General features: G+C 37.4%; 1 protein-coding gene across 1 annotated transcript in view; it reads right to left on the reverse strand.

Moving 5' to 3' along the window:
- Positions 1-2,124: 2,124 nt before the first annotated feature.
- Positions 2,125-19,167, reverse strand: part of EFL1 (elongation factor like GTPase 1) — a 64,376-nt gene continuing 47,333 nt past the window's right edge. Inside the window, exons 17-19 of the mRNA XM_068203799.1 lie at positions 15,622-16,625; positions 12,901-13,085; positions 2,125-2,521 (exon numbers count right to left, since the gene is read on the reverse strand). Of these exons, the coding sequence (XP_068059900.1) occupies positions 2,333-2,521; positions 12,901-13,085; positions 15,622-16,625 (1,378 nt within the window). The 3' untranslated portion in view covers positions 2,125-2,332. The remainder of the gene's footprint in view (positions 2,522-12,900; positions 13,086-15,621; positions 16,626-19,167) is intronic.

Here is a 19,167-nt window from a genome sequence, read left to right on the forward strand (position 1 = left end):
AAAACGTTTCCAGATGTTTCACTGGAGAACAGTGAGACATGTCACTTTCTAAGGGTGAAGGACAAGGCTTTTACAAGGCCATGAAAATGCTAACAGGAAAACACTACTGAATTTTGCTTTTTTTCAGTTCAAATTCCAGAATCAGCAAGTCTTTACAAAGATAACCAGTTTCAGTAAAAAGAGGTAAGGTGATAATAAAAATATTCCTCTAAAGAACCAGTGGGGTGTTATACAGTTAATCTCTGCTAAAATAGGAAATGAAGGAGGAGGGATGAGGAGAAGAAAGGATAAATTAACAAACAAACAAATAAATAAATAATAAAGCTCCTGCAGGAAAACAGCATCTGTTGAAATAGAAAATATCTGTCAAACAACCCAAACCACATTATTTCATGGTATCTATTTTTTCCCCCTGTTAGTCATGGTTTGCAGGAGTTTTATGACCATGGAATGATGCAGCTGTAAAAAACCAAAACCTTTTCAGTTTATTAATAGACGCTATAAAAATAAATACTAATTTTTATCTTATCTACTTTTGAGTAGATCCAAAGTAGCACAAAACAAATCAAAAAGCACACACAACAGAGGATATGACTAAGCCACATCAAGTAGTTAAGAGTCCAAACTTCAGACACGCTGCTAAATCAAATTGGTATTTACATGTAAATATTTTATCTTGCATGTAAACTATTTGTCTCAACACCAGTAAGATCAGCAAAGCCTACACAGACAACTCATGTTAGCTCTGGAAGTGTTTTCTTTCTCAGGGCTGTACTGAAGCAGCACATCACAGATACTGCAGATTTGAGAGGTAAAACTGGTGAAGAATAACACAACATGAAAAGTAAACACTTTTTATCACCATTCCAACATATCTATGTATGGTTTAAAATAAGAGATTCTACTCCAAGGACCAATTTCAAAACATTTTATGAATACCAAAGGACAACGTGCCTACATTACAAGAGGTACTAAAAAGCCCTGATCCCTGTTTTTATGACTGTCCCTCTCCTATACATGATTCAACAAAGAAAACTACACTCTCTTGCCTAGTTTCAACTCTTGGGTTTTCACAGGCAGTCTGGTATGATCAAGAATCAGAATGAATCAGAAGCTATGTGCGAATTCAAATTATGCATTAAAAAAATGGTGCTGACAAAATAGTCCAGCTCATTCACATCTTCTCCTCCACGTGCTTTTCTGCTTCTGCTTCCAAAGGAAACTAGCAAGAAGCACAGAAAAATTTACACAGCATTCTGAACCAAACTGAAGTTAGAAAGGAGAAAGCCCACTAAAAGAAGCAAAACTGTAAGATACCTTCCCTGAAGAATTTAGGTTGATATGATCAGGGCCAGAAGAAAAGTTACTTGAGCTCCCAATTCGAGTTCTGCTGCCAAGTCACACTGTGGGAGGTTTTAAGCAGACCTGCAAGCTTCTAGTCCCATCTGTAAATGGCACTTGTCTGGCACTAGGTTTAAATATGAAAAAACGTTTCAGACAGATATATTTGAGGAAGTCCTCTCTTATCAAGAGTGCTGTTTTACTTCCAGAGTTTTCAAGTACAATGTACTCTACTTTTTGCATAAAGTATGGGAAGAAAATTGATGTCCAGTTTCTCATTTATACTGGAGATACTCACTCCCCTCACCTAGTCTGTGGAAACTGAAGTTTTTAATAAGGTGTGTAATAAGGAGGGAAAACAAGACAAATCTTGCTCAGCTTTCTGCAGTGCTGTCTTCCACATATGCTATTTTTTCCCTCTGATTTAAAGATACATTAAAAGATATAAGATATAAAGATATATTACTGCTTTAATAACTGCTTACATGAGGAATGGACTAAAACAAAAAGTTTAGAAATTCCTAATGGGCTTACATCTATTTACATACAGGTAACTATGAAAGGTATGGGTAAGAAACAAATACATTACAGAAATTAATTTAAAAAACAGTCAAAACCATTAAAGAGCTAAATTCAGTGCATGGTTTATTTGCAAGAAGCTAGCTAACCAGCTCTTACTGTAACTACATGTGACAAATCAGAAAGAAACAAATTGAATTGGGAGTTCCTAATCCTTGTGACAGGACGTTCAATAGGACATTGAATTTTAAAAATTGAGACTAATTGCAGTGAATATGCTTCTCTTTTATTTCAATAAATAAACTATTTTCTCTGTACAAAAGTTGGAAAGGCTTAAGTTTATTAAAACATAAGCCACAGACAAAGCATGTAAGAAAAATGGTATCAAAGAACAAAGTCCAGATGAAATTTTGCATCTGCTGCATATAAAATACTCCACCCACACATCAGGAGAGAAAGGGGGCAGACACAGCTACTTATTTCTGCTCAGAGTTCTTTGCTTCTCAGCGTGCTCCACGATTTTTTCTTCCACATAGAGCCCCTTTCTCTTTCTCACTGCATTCATGTACTTGCGGGCCTGGTTCTCCGAGTCTGCCTTCTCCCCAAAGTGCAAATATTCCTCCTCTGTCGTTGGGACCCAGAACGGGTCACTTGAAATGATCTACAAAAGGAAACAAAGAAAGAGTAAAGTAGCACAAAAGTTTATTAGCATATTTCAAGTAATAACTGTTGAAGTAGAGAAACTGCTGAAGTAGAGCAGATCAGGTTGTCTGGAAAGCCTGCAGTTAGCTATGGAAGCAGAAAACAAGACTGAAGACACACTCTGCAGCTCTTGCCCTAAGAAGCCCACAATAGCTTTTCAAATTCAGCTGCAATTATCTGCACAAGTTTTTCTAAAAGCAATTTCAGCTGCCCATCAGCAAATAGTGCCAAACAATGTTCAGAAAACTCTCAACTTTCAAGAGAGAACTCCTTATTTAGAATATTATCACACAACAATTGTATTAGAATTTATCAGAACTGAAAATTTCTGCTCATTTCTGTGCCCTGTGTTTTCCAATCCCAATCCTGAGTTGGACAGATGGTTTAAGAATCACTGTTTCTGGTTCTAACACATTTAGCAGAGCTGTTCTTGCAGCTTTGTAGCCCTTCTCTAGAATAGATTTTAGATCTAACATGATCAGAGAATAACTGGACATGCCTTTATTTCCAGTTCATCCTCCATACCCCACACCTGTGGGTCTACCATAGAGGGTACTACAGAGAACCCTAAATACTAACATTAGGAAGGGATGGAACTGACTATATAATGTTACACAGGTTCTACTGCAGATTTCTAAAATACTAATTTTCTTGATTGTAGATTTCCTCACAAGAGGCAGTTACAGGTAATATACTTTTACTAAAAAAAGCCCAAAAGTAATACCATATTAATTTCTTTATCAAAATCCTCATGGAAAAAGCAGCCCAGACAAGTATTAGTTACTGCAAGAATCACAATAGTTGTAACAACTGAGCATATTACTCTATAGTAATTTCTGAAATATTAGCACTAGCACTCATAACTGACAAAGAGAGAACAAATTTTCCTAAATTACCAGTTTTTTCTTAATGCTATAAGCCTTTTCTACCGTTGCAAACTTTTTCTTCTGACAAATCCTTTCAATTGCCATACGGCGCTTCAACCTAAGCAAAATAACCTAAAGCTCAGGTTACACAAACTAGCAAGGAGAGGAATTAAAAATTGATGACTGAAGATGGATGATTTTCCCCAGAAACACCGAAATTGTGGAATCCTGATTTAATACCTCATGTTAAATAACTCCCAACACAACCACACGAATTACACATTATGGGGAGTTAGGTGAATGACTATGGCAGCCTCATTTGTATCAGGCAGTACTGTAGGTTCAGTCTTGCAAAAATGGGATGGAAAGCTAAACCAACAAAAAGAGTTCTAGTTTGCTACAGTTAAGCACATGCACAGACTTGTTAAATTAAGTGGGTATTACTCGTGCTGAAAGTGACAGCCAATCTCAATTATTTACATGGGAATTGACTATGCACAGGGTTGTCTGGCTGAAAACCAAAAGCAAGTAGAGCTCAGAAATAAACAGTCTGAAACTCAGCTTTTCAAATTTTTCTGTGTTTATTTTTCCACCATAAACGTAAGGACTGTCTAACCACAGAAGAATCTGCTCGAGTCATACTCACTCTGATTTCTTGCACAGGGCCTTATAACCAATGCATAGAAACTTAAAGGTGATTCCTTGACAGCTTACATAAATAAAAAAAGAACAGTCCCCCCTCTATGAAAGTTTCACTGTTACTTTATGCACTAGAAATACAGAGAAAGGGCAGTGAAGATTGCATGCTGACTTGATAAAGCTGTAGTGATGCTCATTCTGAACATCTTGATGAAAAGCTACAGGGGACTTCCCCCTTCATGATCTGCCTAAAGAGCTGAACAAACAAAAATTTCTAAGTCTAAGAACACATGAAGAAAAAAAGGTGACTGATGCTCAATGGATTTGCTTCAGACTGAGGGAGGTTATACAGCTACAAACTGGTAAGTTCAAGACTGTTACTATGCCCTTTGATGACATTTTTTTTTTAATTGGCAAGAAATGTAACGCCCATGTCCAGAGAGAAGCAGTGAGAGAGCAGTTCTTGAAGAATAAATATAACAGAGGGGTCGAAAAGTATACAAAACTGAACTTACAGATCTAATCTACCTGCAAATATTTAGATACTGTAGTGATGGATGTTTAAGAAAATCCCCAGGTTTAACAGACTGGCTCTTTCAAGAATTGATGAAAGACTTGCTCTACTGAAGTTTTGCACTGGATATTTCTTCCACTGACAAGAATTCTTTATGCTTCAACAGGTCTCAGGGAAGTCAGCATAATAGCAGGTTTAAATGTACTATTCAGTATTTATTAGCCAGCAAGGGTAAAGCTATTTCAACGCAGGGTTACAGAATCCTGGGTGAACCTTGTACTGCTACATGATGCAGAGCAGTGCAGTAAAGAGGTTAATTAGGTTTCAAAGAACTACCTCAGGCGTTAGCTTGGCTTATCAACCTGTCTAAATAATTCAGCCACTACACACTGCTTCTAGATCAAGATCTGGTGGTATCAGAAAATTTCTGTTAGAGGACTACACCTACCTAAATGGTACAGATACACTATAAAAGATGAATTAATCGGCACATGTGTTACCATGCCATGGTAAGCAATGGGAAAGAGGAACCTAGGCCATCATCTTTAAGAAGTCACTGTAACCCTATTATGACACACAGGGGTGTTACTGACACAGTGACCCAAACAAAGAAGTAGGAAGTTTTTCTTTTTTGAAAGTTCTGAATCTGTGAGTGAAGGCAAAGGCACAAACCAGACTGTTCCCCCTTTATTCATATCACATTAATGCATCGAGGCAAATGTTCACAGCAGGTGGAATCCATCATTCCCCTGCTCTGCTAATACAGTGCAAGCATGCAAAAGGAGAACAGTCCCAAAGCATTGTCATCAATTTCCTTACAATGGGAACTGTCAGAATGGTGGGTCTGGGTTTCCTGGAATCAGAGCTAAGTAGCTTTTTAGGTCCTGAGCTATTGTTTGTATTCATGGGAACCACACAGGGATGGTTCTGGAATTTGTAACAGGAGTTGAGTTTTTGTCTGGATGAAGCCCTCAGTGATGAATTAGGTTCTAAATGGACCACCCCTTCTGGAAATATGGTATATTGGATCCTGAAAAATCCACAGGATCAAAGCAGAGAAGATGCCCAGAAACATTACTGTTGTATGCCACTTTTAATTTAAAATTATTTAATTGTTTCCATATACTACTTTTTCAGTACAAAACTAAAACATATAGCCTAAGACTCCCCTTAAAATCAGAAATGTGAAAGCATCTTGACAACATCTTTTCAAAAAGTTACATTCCTAAACAAAACCTTTAATCAAAAGAGAACCAGACATTCAAAATAATATTCCTTCCACAGATGAAAAATCTTTAAGGGGCTGAAGCAATTCAGTTAACCTTCTATCAAAGGTCTGCCTCTCTTTCTGTCAGTGTGTTGTGTGTCTGGGAACCAGTGAGCAGGGGAGAAAAGAAAATTACCACAGCCTAATATTATGCCCCAAGTATAACAGACAGAAGATGTCAAGAGGCACTAATATTAGGAATAAGACTCTGTAAAACCAACGAGATTATGGAGCATTATGATAAAGTACAAATAAAGTTCAAATACCACCATACTGTGCATGACTTGGTAACTGGCAAATTCAGCACACGTTTTCTCCAGGAATTTTTCTAGGACTTGGGAATTTTTCTTTTTAACAGCATGAACTAGCCAGTGGCATGTGCTTATTTATTACTCAATATCAGGATTCTCTGACTGGGACAGCATCAGCCTTATCTGTAAACAGCCCAGCACACACATGATTACTCCAAGTGTACACAACAAGTACACTTAACACAACCAAGTTTTTCTACATATCTGCAAGGCTCTTCTGAAAGATGCTTATTTAAAAAAGTGAACTATAAATCAAGTTCCATGTAGTGGATCACTGGACCAGCATTTATGCCATTAGAAAACAAGCATTTTCTCTAAATGAGCCCATATACAAGGCAACACTGGAAAATTAATCAGTGCACAGCAGCTGATACAGTTCTTAAATCTGCTACTGTAAACACAATGCCTAAGTGATGGAAATGTTCCTATTAAAGGAGCATTGAAATTAAGGAACATTTTATATTAATCTTCATTGATTTATTTTCTACAAGTCTTGAGTAATATATTTTGTTTAAAGTGTGACTATAAGCACACCTGTAGAATTCCACTATGCTTTAAAGAAAAACTCCCAGTCAAATACATGAAGTGTGTCCCATCACTCACTGCAGAGCCCACTCTAGGTATAAATAAAACTGTTTATAATGAAGCCAGCTGGGATTAGGTATTTCAAAAGAAGTGAATAGATTACTTCAAATGTTGTAAGCGAAGAGTATTCTTCAGAAGAAGAAACCATTCTAAAGCAAGATGTTTTATTAAATACAACTATTCAAACCAACACACCCAAACAAAGAAGTCTCCTAAGACTTGTTTAGTAAGAGCATGCAGAGTAGCACAGGCAAAACAGATGTCACTCTCTTTTAGCTTAACAATGACACATTAATTATTCAAGCTATAAATGCTTGTATCTCTGTGAGAGACATAATCTTAATACCTGTAATAATAATCAATAAAAATAGAAATACTATGAGCATACTATGTCAATACTGATAAATGACAGAATGTGTACTAATCTTGCAAATTATTATGTAAGCTAATCAAGCTTTTCAGTAAGACATGAGTTAGAGCAGACCACTTGCAATTCAAGAGGACTTGGAATTTTAAGGCTTAATTTGAGGATGATTTATTATTTGCATTTCAGCATCACCCAGATGGCTCCAATAGTGATCCTGGTCCCATTGTCTAGTGTATTTCACAAAATGATGGTAAGAAACAGTTTCTGCCTAAGGCAGCCTAATTATGCAAAACAAGGTTGAGAGAAGCACCAGAAGCAAACAGAAGGGATCTGCCTAGTTCATCCAAAAGGTCAGGCAGATTTGGGAACACAGCCATGCTCCTGGTAGCATTTCCCCTACTGGTCCTTACTGACTGATGAAGACAGAAAATTTCTTTTGAGCCAAGTATCATCAATGTGGAAAATGCCTTAGCTGGACCATGAATAGAAAGAGCAGTCTTACACTGTCTGATGGAGATTTTAAGACCAGCAAGCAACATTATGGCCTTTGTGAACTGCTCAGTAAGAAATCCCAAGAAACACTAAATTCAGTGTTGACTGGGCACAGCAGCCATCAGCAAGCCAGGAAAAACATTATGCCAGAAGTTCTTTCTTGTGTTAAGAAAAAAATCAAAATAACTATTATGCACAATTTCAAAGAAGATACGGGCTCCAGTGGATCAGAATCCTTTCTACCTTTGAAAATATGATGGCAGGAAGGTATTTCAAGAGCATTTACAGTTCAAGTGGTGTCCATCACCTAGTAATGCCAAAGACCTGGACACAGACTATGCAACTGAGAAAGATACAGCTGATATGAGCATCTGAGACATCTGAAGCACCAAGGAACCATTAATGGGAGCTTTCAGTTTTCAGCTTAAAAAAAAGAATTTTAAAAGTTAGGCAGATGTTAGGTGTGCTGGGTATACTTGGCAGTACTTTCTTAGATTTCAAAATAAACTTTCTTATTTAATTAAGAGCATTTACAGTTGAAGTGGCGTCCATCACCTAGTACCTGGACATAGACCATGCAACTGAGAAAGGTACAACTGATATGATGAGCATCTGAGACATCTGAAGTAGCCCTGAGAAACAAAGAATACAGAGGTGTCTGTGAATAGTTACCTACGGTTTTTCAAGAAAACCGTATGTAATATGCTGGGTAATGCTGCACAAGTGGTTCTGCAATGAGCACAACAAGTTCAAGGCCACTTGGGTACTGGCAGTGTGCTTCCAGAACAGAGAATACCCTACATGGATGTACTGGATGTGGATACCCTGCAAATAAGAGAAGCATCCAATACCATCCCATAATTCAGAGCTTCCACTCACAATGTAATGGGGACTGCCAAGGCCTGAAAATGCCTGGTTAGATACAAGAACTCCTCTTCCAAGAAATATTGTAATAATGAACATTTACACAGTTAGCTATAAAATAAACTCATACACGTTTATTTTGGCTCAGGAGCATCATCCTTTTTTTGTGTCTCAAACAGTGACAGCTAAGCTTTACCCTTGACTTCAGCCAGGAGCTGTCAATGGGAATTTGGTAACTGGAAATAAAAAAAGGAGATGAGCGACTCTACTGCTGCATTTTTTCCTGTTACTTAAGAAACATGTATTGAGAAAGAAAATTAAAGCCACACCCCTACCACTCTTATTTACTGTTTCAATTAGCTTCAGATGTTCCTGCCCAAATAACGAGCTTTTTATATTTGAAAGGTTCCAGGTTACTCCTCGAATTCATTTATGTGCCCAAACTGTCACTGGTGCTATAATGTATGTAAAATTACAGTTCAAACCTAGAATAGATTTTCTCTCATTACCTCAGCCTGCTTCCTGTTTAATGCAAGCCTAACAATCTCATCCAGCAACTTCTATATTAAGCCCCATCTTCCAAGCTGTAAAATGACTTAAATTCGAAAGGCATGAATTAAAATTCAGAATATAAAACTTTCATATTCACAAGTCTCATATTCCTACAATTATTACACACAGCCCTTCTCTTACCTTTCTCCAGAGCCCTGAGGCACGTTCTAGGCACTATTCTACTTAGAAGGGATAATGACAAAGAATTCTGATTAAATGTGTTTACAGTTCACTCATGCCCCCTCAAGAAGAAAAGTATGTTTAATAGTTAATCTTCATGCAATTGAAAAGATGTGATTTAACAGGAATACTATACATTTCACAACTTTACAACTAGTAGATGTCTCTGACAATTCTTGCTGAAAATTCTATCAGCATCTGAATAGAGCTACATGCATTATTTCTTTTTACTTTTAATACAGATTTCCCAAATGGGATGAGAGTTCCATTAATCTAAGGATTGTACAATCACAAATACCTTCTTGTTCAAAACCTTGTGATTAAGATAAAATAACATAACTGAGTAAAAGATTTAACTGCAAATAATTGAGAACAAAAGAAAAAGGCTCAAACAAAAACATACATTAACTGAAGGTGTAGTATTAATTCAAAGTTTAAAAAAATACAACTAGTTCATAATTATCCCAAAGTTAATTATTTTAAACTAACAATTAAATAAGAAAGTTTATATTGAAATCTAAGAAAGTTGTGCCAAGTAAACCCCAACACACCTAACATTTGCCTAACTTTTAAAATTATTTTTTTTTTAATCTGGGACCAAACTGAAAGCTCCCATTAATGGTTCTTTGTTGCTGTCCTTTACAGGCAGGAATAAATTGCATAAGCATGCCAGAAGAAACTAATAAAAAAAGGAGTATCTAACAAGACAGACCTCGATATATTTATTGCTCCATCCCTTGGGGCTGGAGCAACCTGAACTACACAAAACCCACTCATTAACTGAATTAAAAAAAAAAAAAAAAAGGCAATATCATTTCCACAGAGACCCAAATGGCTTCATTTAAATGTAGGCTCTATCACTGACTTTCCTGTGTTCAGAGTCTACAAATTACGGTAAGGAAATGTAATAAAAGAGTGAACTCAGACCTCAATCCTTTAAACACACTATATGCATGTGATTTCCATGGGACAAAGTGTTTGTAAGTTTAGAAATCCCCCAAACTGTCTATTTCACTTTGTGTAAAATGGGGTTAATAACACATTAGAAGGAATTTGTGTAGACAAATACATGTCCCAGGCACTCAGCTAATGAGCTGAGCACACTGAGAAAGCAACAGCAGCACAGAGCTCATTCAGAATGCCAAGGAAGGGTTTGGAGAGTGTGCAATTAAAGCAGCAGCCACATTCTCAGTAACACAGTTCTAACACGAAGGAAAAAATTGTGTAAGATTACACAAAGTTCACATCATATTATCTTACACAATGATGCAGTAAATTTGGGATTCAAATAAAATGCTGGTGATTATCAGGTACATACATATACCATAATTCATCAGTAAAGTGATAATGTCAATGTCGTGCCCAACACCTGGTGCAACTTTGTGCAGAATTCAAAGAGAAGAAGAAGAAACAGGAGCTGAGATATAACTCTCATGGTTTCTCTGCCATACTAACACTAGAAATTCTGAAAATTATATTTATTTAGAAATTATCCTGATGGTGTGAGAGTAATGTGCACTCCTTCTGCCATCCCTGCACAGAGATAACATTACTAGTAGCTTAGTAAAAGGCTTATTTTATCACAAAAATATGTGAGCATGACTTTCATGGAGACAAAAACCCCAATCCTCCCCCACTGACAGATTTCCCAGGTGGAAAGGTGACTGCTTACACAGTAATTTTCCTACTACTAATGCATTTAACATACTAGCTGCAATTATAATCCCTCTCAGAGGTCAGTTTTAGAATATGCTGCCAGTTGTTCAAATCCCTCTGTCCTGTGAGTATCTATAATCATGTGTGAATATTTTCTTATGTGAAATTCGTCACATCTGAGAGTGAATGCCACACCAAGGCTTGGGAATAGAAGGGGAGGCCTGAGAGCCACAGGGTTCATGTTTTTGCTTAGTGCTGGAGCACAGGAGCTACAAATCCTAAAGAAGCTGGCATTAGATCTGGTCAGCTGGAATTGACGTCCTCCTGGCTGATACTCCTTTGGGGCACTGATGTCAGAGGCTCAGACAAAAGACCACTAAAGCCACAAAACCTCACCAGCTGCACTTCAGAGGAGACCATCCAGAACTGACAAGATTATTGTACACAGTTTGAGGTACCTGATCTGTAACTGGCTGTAACCAAAACCCCTATACTCAAAAGATGCAGTTTATCTATTTTTGTGTCTGTGTACATCATCTGAGAAGGGTGGGCCTTTTTTTTTTTCTTTCTGCATTCTGTGCAGCTGTCTTTCCTTTTGTGGTTCTATGTGAAGGTGGACTTTTACAAGAAGATTAAATAAATCAATATAAGGGAGGAGAGCTAAGTCCTTGGTGCCTGCATTTACTAACACCAGTAAGGCACCACTGCCAAGCAAGACAAAATGTACTTTTCCAAGTGTACTGTTTCAAGTACTCTTTCAAATACTCTTCCAACTCTTTTGCTAGCATGTGGCCAGTTTGCAGAGGTCCTCCTTTTCCATTATCATCCACATTACATTTCTGACACAGTTAAAAGAAATGCAGTTAGTGGAGTTTTTACAGATACCACCTAGGGGGACAACTTAGCTGTGGATGAAGAATCCACACCATGTGAAAAAGTAGCACATACTTCAGAGAAACACTGGTAAGCAGCCCATAGCTGGTAACTGCAGGGAGTGTCACTGACCTCAAAAATCTACAGTTGGCTGTACTCAGAGACTTGACATTTGAGGTGACAAAATAAATCAAGGATCAAACAAAGAAAGATTTTTTTCATCCATTTACAAAATATTCTATTGTCTTCTAACACCAAATAAAGGAAGGCTTGACCAAAACAAACAAACAAACAAACACCCCCAACCAAATCCAGAAAAACCTAGACTTTGAAGTTATTTTAAAAATTTAAGGTGAAAAGTTTATACCCACTGACTTTTGCCCTTGAAGCCATTTTTAGCTTCTCCAGTGTAGTCTTCTGAGGAGCCTGACAATGCAGGTGTGTTTGTCTTGAACAAAGAGTTCTGACTTACAGCTTTTATTTTTCCCCCTGAATATCTACTCTCCACATCATAGGAACAAACTACATTGCACTTTCAGCTGATGACATTCTTGACCAGTTTTCCCACTTCCTACTTGATTTACACCTTCATATTCAACTCTTCATTTCTTTAAGTGACAAGGATGACCAAAAGGAATGATTTTGAGGGCACCACCACTTACTATCAACAGATTTAATTTTGAGAGAATGAAATCTATTTGATTTGCCTTTTAAGCGGGAAAATTTATGTTGGCTTGGAATATGGAAGATGCCTGCTAGATCATAAGAGGTTAACTTTCATGTGCATTAGATTTGCTGATACATTTATTTTCTGCTAGTGGTAGGTTGGGGCTGTTTTGTGGTTTTGATTTTTTTCCCATTCCCCAAACAAGTTTACCAGAGAACTCATGAAAAAGGGCACATAAATACAGGAAAACACATCTATAAAGAAACAGTTTCATTTATGAAAGACTTACTTGCTATTGAAATAAAGAAGCATCCCATCTAAACAAAATATAAATACATTTCTGAACAGCATGTCTATAAAAAGAAATAAGGCTTTTTTCCTCATTTCAAAAAGGAATTAATCAAATGTCTTGACCAAAACTTAACCTTTTCTGCTTATTATTCCAGTCTGCCACATCTACAGGAAATAGATCACCAAAACAGATGGAATGAATAGATATTTTTACCTCCCAGTGGCTGAACACCAGCTGTGGACTGGCCAGGCCACTGGTTCTCTTCCTGATTTCATCAGCAAAGCCAAAGCTTTCTGCTACTGGCAGGACTGCCTTAATAATAAACACATCCGTCCCCTCTTTCATCTCCTCCTGGAGCACTCTGCCTTCTCTTTTGGACAGCACAGCATACACACGACCTGCAGAGACACAATTCCCATCAGCTTACCAACATACTCACATCCTGAATACGCCATGAAGAGAAATACATCAGTATTTGGTCAGGAAGGTTCAGCTTTAAGTAAAATGCATAACTTTTTCTGGCTAAAATTCTTTTTTGTAAGTCAATCAATTAAATGGACACACTAAATTCAAACAACATATCCTGCCATACAATATGCAGAACCATCTGAGTAACATCTAATACATTATTACTGCTGGATGAATCCATCTATGTCCATTTCATACAACCATATTACTGTTTCAAAAAGGCACTTTGCCAGATTATGTGCCTAACTTGTTTTTTTTTCTTATAACCAAATATTTGAGAATAGTTACTAAGAAATATCATTGTGTTTCAGGAATTGTATCTAAGCTACTGGTAGAAATTTGCTTGGATCATATTATCCCTACATGGTACTTGTCCCAGATAGTGCAGAGCTATTCTAGTCGCAAAAAACTAGTCTATCTGAAATACTACATATTTATTATGTTTAATGAGTTCAATTGGTTTGTTAATAAATTCAGTCTTAAGTTGGTCATGGATAATTTCAATTTTCTTTTCCAAGTTAATATTTAATCTATTGAAATATGGTGTATATTTCATGAAAGTAGCTGTGAAAATGCCCGTTTGACTTCGTAGTAGGTATCATATTTTTGAAAGTATTTTATAGACAAAAACTAACAAATACATTTGTGTTGATCAAGATAATAAGCACACAAGAAAAACACTTAAAAACACTGCATCTTCCTGTCCTGTTCCTCTCCTCAGCTTCAGTTCAAGTTACGTATTGTCAGAAAAGTTTGATGGAGAAAGTTTTATATTCTGAGAACACAGAAGACCTCACTTTTGCAGAAGCTACCATCTTAGAAACAAGCAGATCTATATGGAGATATATTAAACTTCCCAGGGTGTCAATGTATGGAATGCCAAAGGAAAGAATAAAGATACAAAAGCCAGTGGTTTGACACATGTCAACTGCCAAGCCTGAGTGCACTGAAGGCCTGCTTTTCACTCCTCCTAATGAGGATGCAATTTATTAGCTGAAGTTTCCACAATAAAAATTAAACCCATGAATTTGTAATGAACTAAGTGCATGCCCATGGCTATTACAACACAATTCACATTCATTAGACTGTACTAATTCGTTTGCCTGTCTGAGTCCTAAATTACACTCATTAAATATATATATATATGTGTGCATTAAAAAGCCATGTTTCCATTTGGGTTTATGGCACAATAAGCCAATGCATGTTTATTACTTCAATGTAAACAATTATGCTTTTTGGGTACTGAGTAGTTTGGAAAACAGCAATTTATACAGTGTTTTTGAGGTTTAAAAATTGGTACCTTGCTTATAGCTTGATATAGAGATGCAGAAGTACTGTGCCAATATGCTTCTGGTACAGCAACATGGAACAATACACAGTCCAGTTCTGTCAGCTATTAGTAATCTTACACATTAGAAAAGAGTTTGAAATGCCAAAGTTCCCTGTCATAGGTGATATTTAGGGTAATGTGCCCATAAGCCCATGGCAGCACACCCTACTACAGGGTACCTCCAGCAAAGAACAGGATCATGCATCTGCACATAACAGTTCTCACTCAAAGGCATTTATTTTCATTACAACTGTAATTTCTGGTCTTTGGACTGCTATCAGTATGATTGTGTGCACAACAGCTGAGATTTTTTTACAAGTAACCAAGTATTTAATTATTGTACATGGGATATGCTGTAATTTGTGCCATGATTATTACAGTCAAAGTAAAATTGCTAATAGCTTAAATGCATTGGAAGACCATTTTAAAGAAAATCTCAGTGCTTTGGGTCAGATTCAGTGTGCAAGCAACTCCCATGGAAAACTCCAAGAACAAATGCAGTTGAGTGGTGTTATAAGTAGGTCATAAAAACAAGTTTAAGTAGGTGTAAGTAGTAAGGTAATATTAGTGACACCATTTGGCATGCACTGGGTTGAGCAACTTGCATAGCAGAAGGATACAGATGCTACTTAAAAACATAAAATTACCAACTGGACTGCAACAATAATTTAATATTCCTTTTCCTCATTTTATTTTTGTATTATTGTATTAAAATAAATAATTGATATGGCATTTGCTAAGATCTTGCACTCCCTTAATAAACAGGAGAGGTTTCCCTTCTCTTCATGGAACTTATGCTAAATACAAGACACAGTGTTGATACTCATGGGTACTGAAGCTGGTCTTACAAAAACTTCATAGAAAGGCAACATTTTGTATCTTGCACTTCAAAAAGGTGCAGCATCGTTCTTTATGCCTATGGTTCAGATAAGCAAGAAGAATGCTGAATTCTCATTCAGAACAGTGTAAATATTACAGGCATTAGAAAGTCATTGGAGAATCTACAGGAGAACTCTAAAAGACTCCTGACAAAACCTTTAATGAAGTTATACCTTCTGATTCAGTCTCATTTATAAAACCTCACCCTGGAAATCAGAAGGCAAATTCTTGGCAAAGGTTTATTTTCCCAGTCTTACCTAAAACTTCTGCAGTAGCCATGATTTCACACGTGTACATTGCTGCCATGAGTCTCTGTGGCTTTGCCTGCAAAGCATAACGACAGGCTTCCTTCATGGTGGCAATCAGCTGCCCAGAGAAAGGGCCATAACAATCTGCAAGTGGTAATTCTCCTTTGTGTTTACTCATTTTCTCAGGTGAGTCTGTGCCACTTTGGTTCCTGTCCTGGTGTTCATTTGCACTGGTATCTTCATCAGTGCAACTGCTTGCTAGAGTATTATCTTCCTTTTGCTGATGTTCTGTGGTACCAAGTTCCTCTGAGTCCCGCCTATTATTTGACAGAGTATCTCCAGCTTTATTTATTTCCCATTTTTCCACTGAAAAACAAACACCCATGAGAGGCTCTTCACACATGGGACCTGAAAGCGTAGCCAGCTGAAATCCACTTACTATGCTATTGTCAAAGTCTCTGTATTTACCTACTTCTTTCACACAGTTCCCAAGGCATTGCCAGACAGATCTTTTATAGCCCCCAAAATTATGTAACAAAATATTAGGCCCACACTTCCGTGGTCCAAATGACCAGATCTGATCAACAGCATTTCTCCACTTTCTTCCCTGAAGACTTTTCTCCAACTTTTGCTTGAATTCTTTGATTCTATCAAGAGTCTTCTGATTTATCTCATGTGTTTTTTTATCTTCATTCAGAGATGTGTTGAGCTGTTCCATAGTTCGAATTAAGTCACTGTTTTCTTCAAGAAGTCGAGTTACCTCCTCAGGGAGTGGCATTGCTCTCACACTGAGAGTAGCTTGTTTATTTGGAGTATTAATTGTAACAAGCCCATCTGAATCAACCTGAATTCCCTCAGGAATTTTATTTTGGTCCTCTTTTGTTTGGTGTATGACAGCAACTTTCTGCTGTTTTCCTATTTCTTCATTCACCATATCGACTTTGGGAGGTCTTGTTATGGTCTCTCGGAAGGGTATAATAGGAGCAGATACACTGATCTGCACCTTTGCAAACCTGCAAAATGAAGTTTAAGAATTAGTTTAAAATTTTGAACATAGTTCCAAACTTGGGGGTGGGAGGGAGGGCGATGGCCTTAACATGGAACAGATGTTCATGAAGAAATCTGATTGCAACATAGATTACTAGGTAATGCATTTCAAACCCAAACTTTATGTAGTTCAAAAAAGAAGCACTGCCTTTTATGTCTTCAGAAATATTTGGAAAGGAACTCAAGAAAATAAAAGCAAAAGCATTGCTATGCCTCTGCATAAATCACTGGTTCACCCACATCTTGGAAAGTATGTGCTGTTCTCTGCCCTAAAACGAAACAGAACTAGAAAAAAACTAAGAATAAAGATGATCAAAGGAACGCAAGCACAAGAAGACTTCAGATGTTCCAAGGGTGCAACAGAGACCTACAAAACCACGTGGGGTATATGGGAAAGGCTGACCAGGATTAACTGACAACCAAACCACAAAGGGCCCTGGACTGAAAATGACAGAGGCCTGGGAAAGCATCACAGTTACTCCAGTTTTACTCCTCCTGTCCCTGCTGTTGGCCACACTGCGCAGACAGGGTACAGAGATGGACTCGTGGTGTGAGCCAGCACATCTGCTCACACAGGGACATGCCCAGAGAAGATGAAGCACTGGGAAAGCTTAACAGAGCTTTGCCTGATACTCACTATTATTAAAGCTTGATGCTATAAAGTGATGCTTCAAAGTCAGGTGCAACATTTTAGGTATGTCAAATGTTGTGAATGACGGCAAGGAAAAAGGAGAAATTATTAATTATCTGACAGACTCAAAAATTAGAGCTGTGTATCCTTCTTAACCATCCATGAGTTCTGAGCAGGTTCATTAAATGACAACAGAAGGACTAACCAAGATTTCCTATGTTCCAGTAAATTTTGGCAGTGATAAAAAAAGTTGCAGAAGAAAAGCAAATACAATTGTAAGATTTATTTCCATGGGACTCAGAACCATGAGATTTATCCCTTTTGCAGTTCTTTCAATAATTTGCATTATACCAAAAAACCAAAAACAAACCCACCCACATGTCACCATTACCTTAATTCTCCTTGTTTCTCATTCTGAAAAGGTTACGTTAATCCCCCCATGCTTAGTATTTGCAATGCTCCTACGAAAGAAATTCTAAAAATTTCTATTGTACAATGCAGAAAATAAAATGTTGAAAGTTACAAGGTCTAATTTCTTACTCCATTCAAAAATAACTAATTGGGAAGAAAAAATATAAATTTTGTGAAATCAAGCAGAACATCCATATTTAATAATTTAGATGAACATAGATGACTAATCTTTTAGTTGTTTCCATGTCTCTCCACATCTCTGACAATAAGTGTCACTTGAACATAATTTTTTAAATACAGTGGGAAAGCTAAAATTAAATATGCGCCTTCGAAAAAGTCTGAATAAAATCTTGACAATGCAATGTAGTTTGAATTCAGCAGAACCTCCCCAGCTGCTGTAACGAGTCCAAAAGCATCAAATCTGCAAAACCCAGTTGATGTTATTGTGGTAGATGCCAATATCAGGACCTGCCCCCTTACTACAAGTGTGACTCAACCATCTGGAATAACCTTTGCCAATATTTTGAAGGAAAAACTTGTGGGTCACATTTTAAGGCTACTATATGCTGTCTTGATCCCAAGTTCACAATTTGCTTTTCCAAATTATGTGCACCTAGAAAAAGTTAAAGATTTATACAGAAACAAAGAGAGCTAATTAGAACTAACATTTCAGAGCACAACTCCTCTTCACACTTCAATAGTTAAGTAGTGCCAGTTTACCACTGTCAGAATTAACATAGAATCCATGAGGAATGGAGAAAGACAAGAATGCCATTCTGGAGTTTTTCTTCTACAAAATGAGGAGAGAAGGAAGGGACCATTCTTGTCCCACTGATGCCTTAAGTTTTAGCTTTCATATTTTCCATATTCTGTACTGCATTAGCATGTAACTCTGAACTTCATATAAAGTGTCAGCAAGTTCTCCTCGCAGTTTAGTCAGACAAAACAATCCTTTGCCAGCCTGAGAACCAAGGACACTGTTGCAGCTTGAGGCCCAAAAAATACAAACAACAGCAAGTTGAGGAGAGCAGCCTGGGAGGATTGCATTACCTGAAGCCGTAACTGTACAATTAACTCCAATATGGAAATGGACTAAAACTTACAAAAGTGTGAAAACTCATGACTCAGAGTCCATCTTGGGTGTAGCCTTGGCCAGGTTCTAGCACTGCCCAAGGGGTATCCTCTGAAGGCCTTTTCAGTAAATACCTACTTTATTTCTTTAATACTGTCTACCCTCTGTTCTAGGTAGTCTCTCAAGGTATCATCACAAGCTGATGTGTGAGGGATGGCAACTAAAATATGCCACATCCTGAGATTTAGAAGGAGCATGAGCTCCATAGTGAACACACCTGCTCCCAACTTCTTTTGGGAGCTGGTACTCAACTGAGAAATCATGAACCACAGTCAGGCAGGACAATGGTGGGAGCCCTGTTCATCTGTGTGTCCAGGTGCTTCTTGTTTCTGCT

The sequence above is a fragment of the Anomalospiza imberbis genome, chromosome 13 (genome assembly GCF_031753505.1).
Source record: "Anomalospiza imberbis isolate Cuckoo-Finch-1a 21T00152 chromosome 13, ASM3175350v1, whole genome shotgun sequence".
Classification (NCBI taxonomy): domain Eukaryota; kingdom Metazoa; phylum Chordata; class Aves; order Passeriformes; family Viduidae; genus Anomalospiza; species Anomalospiza imberbis.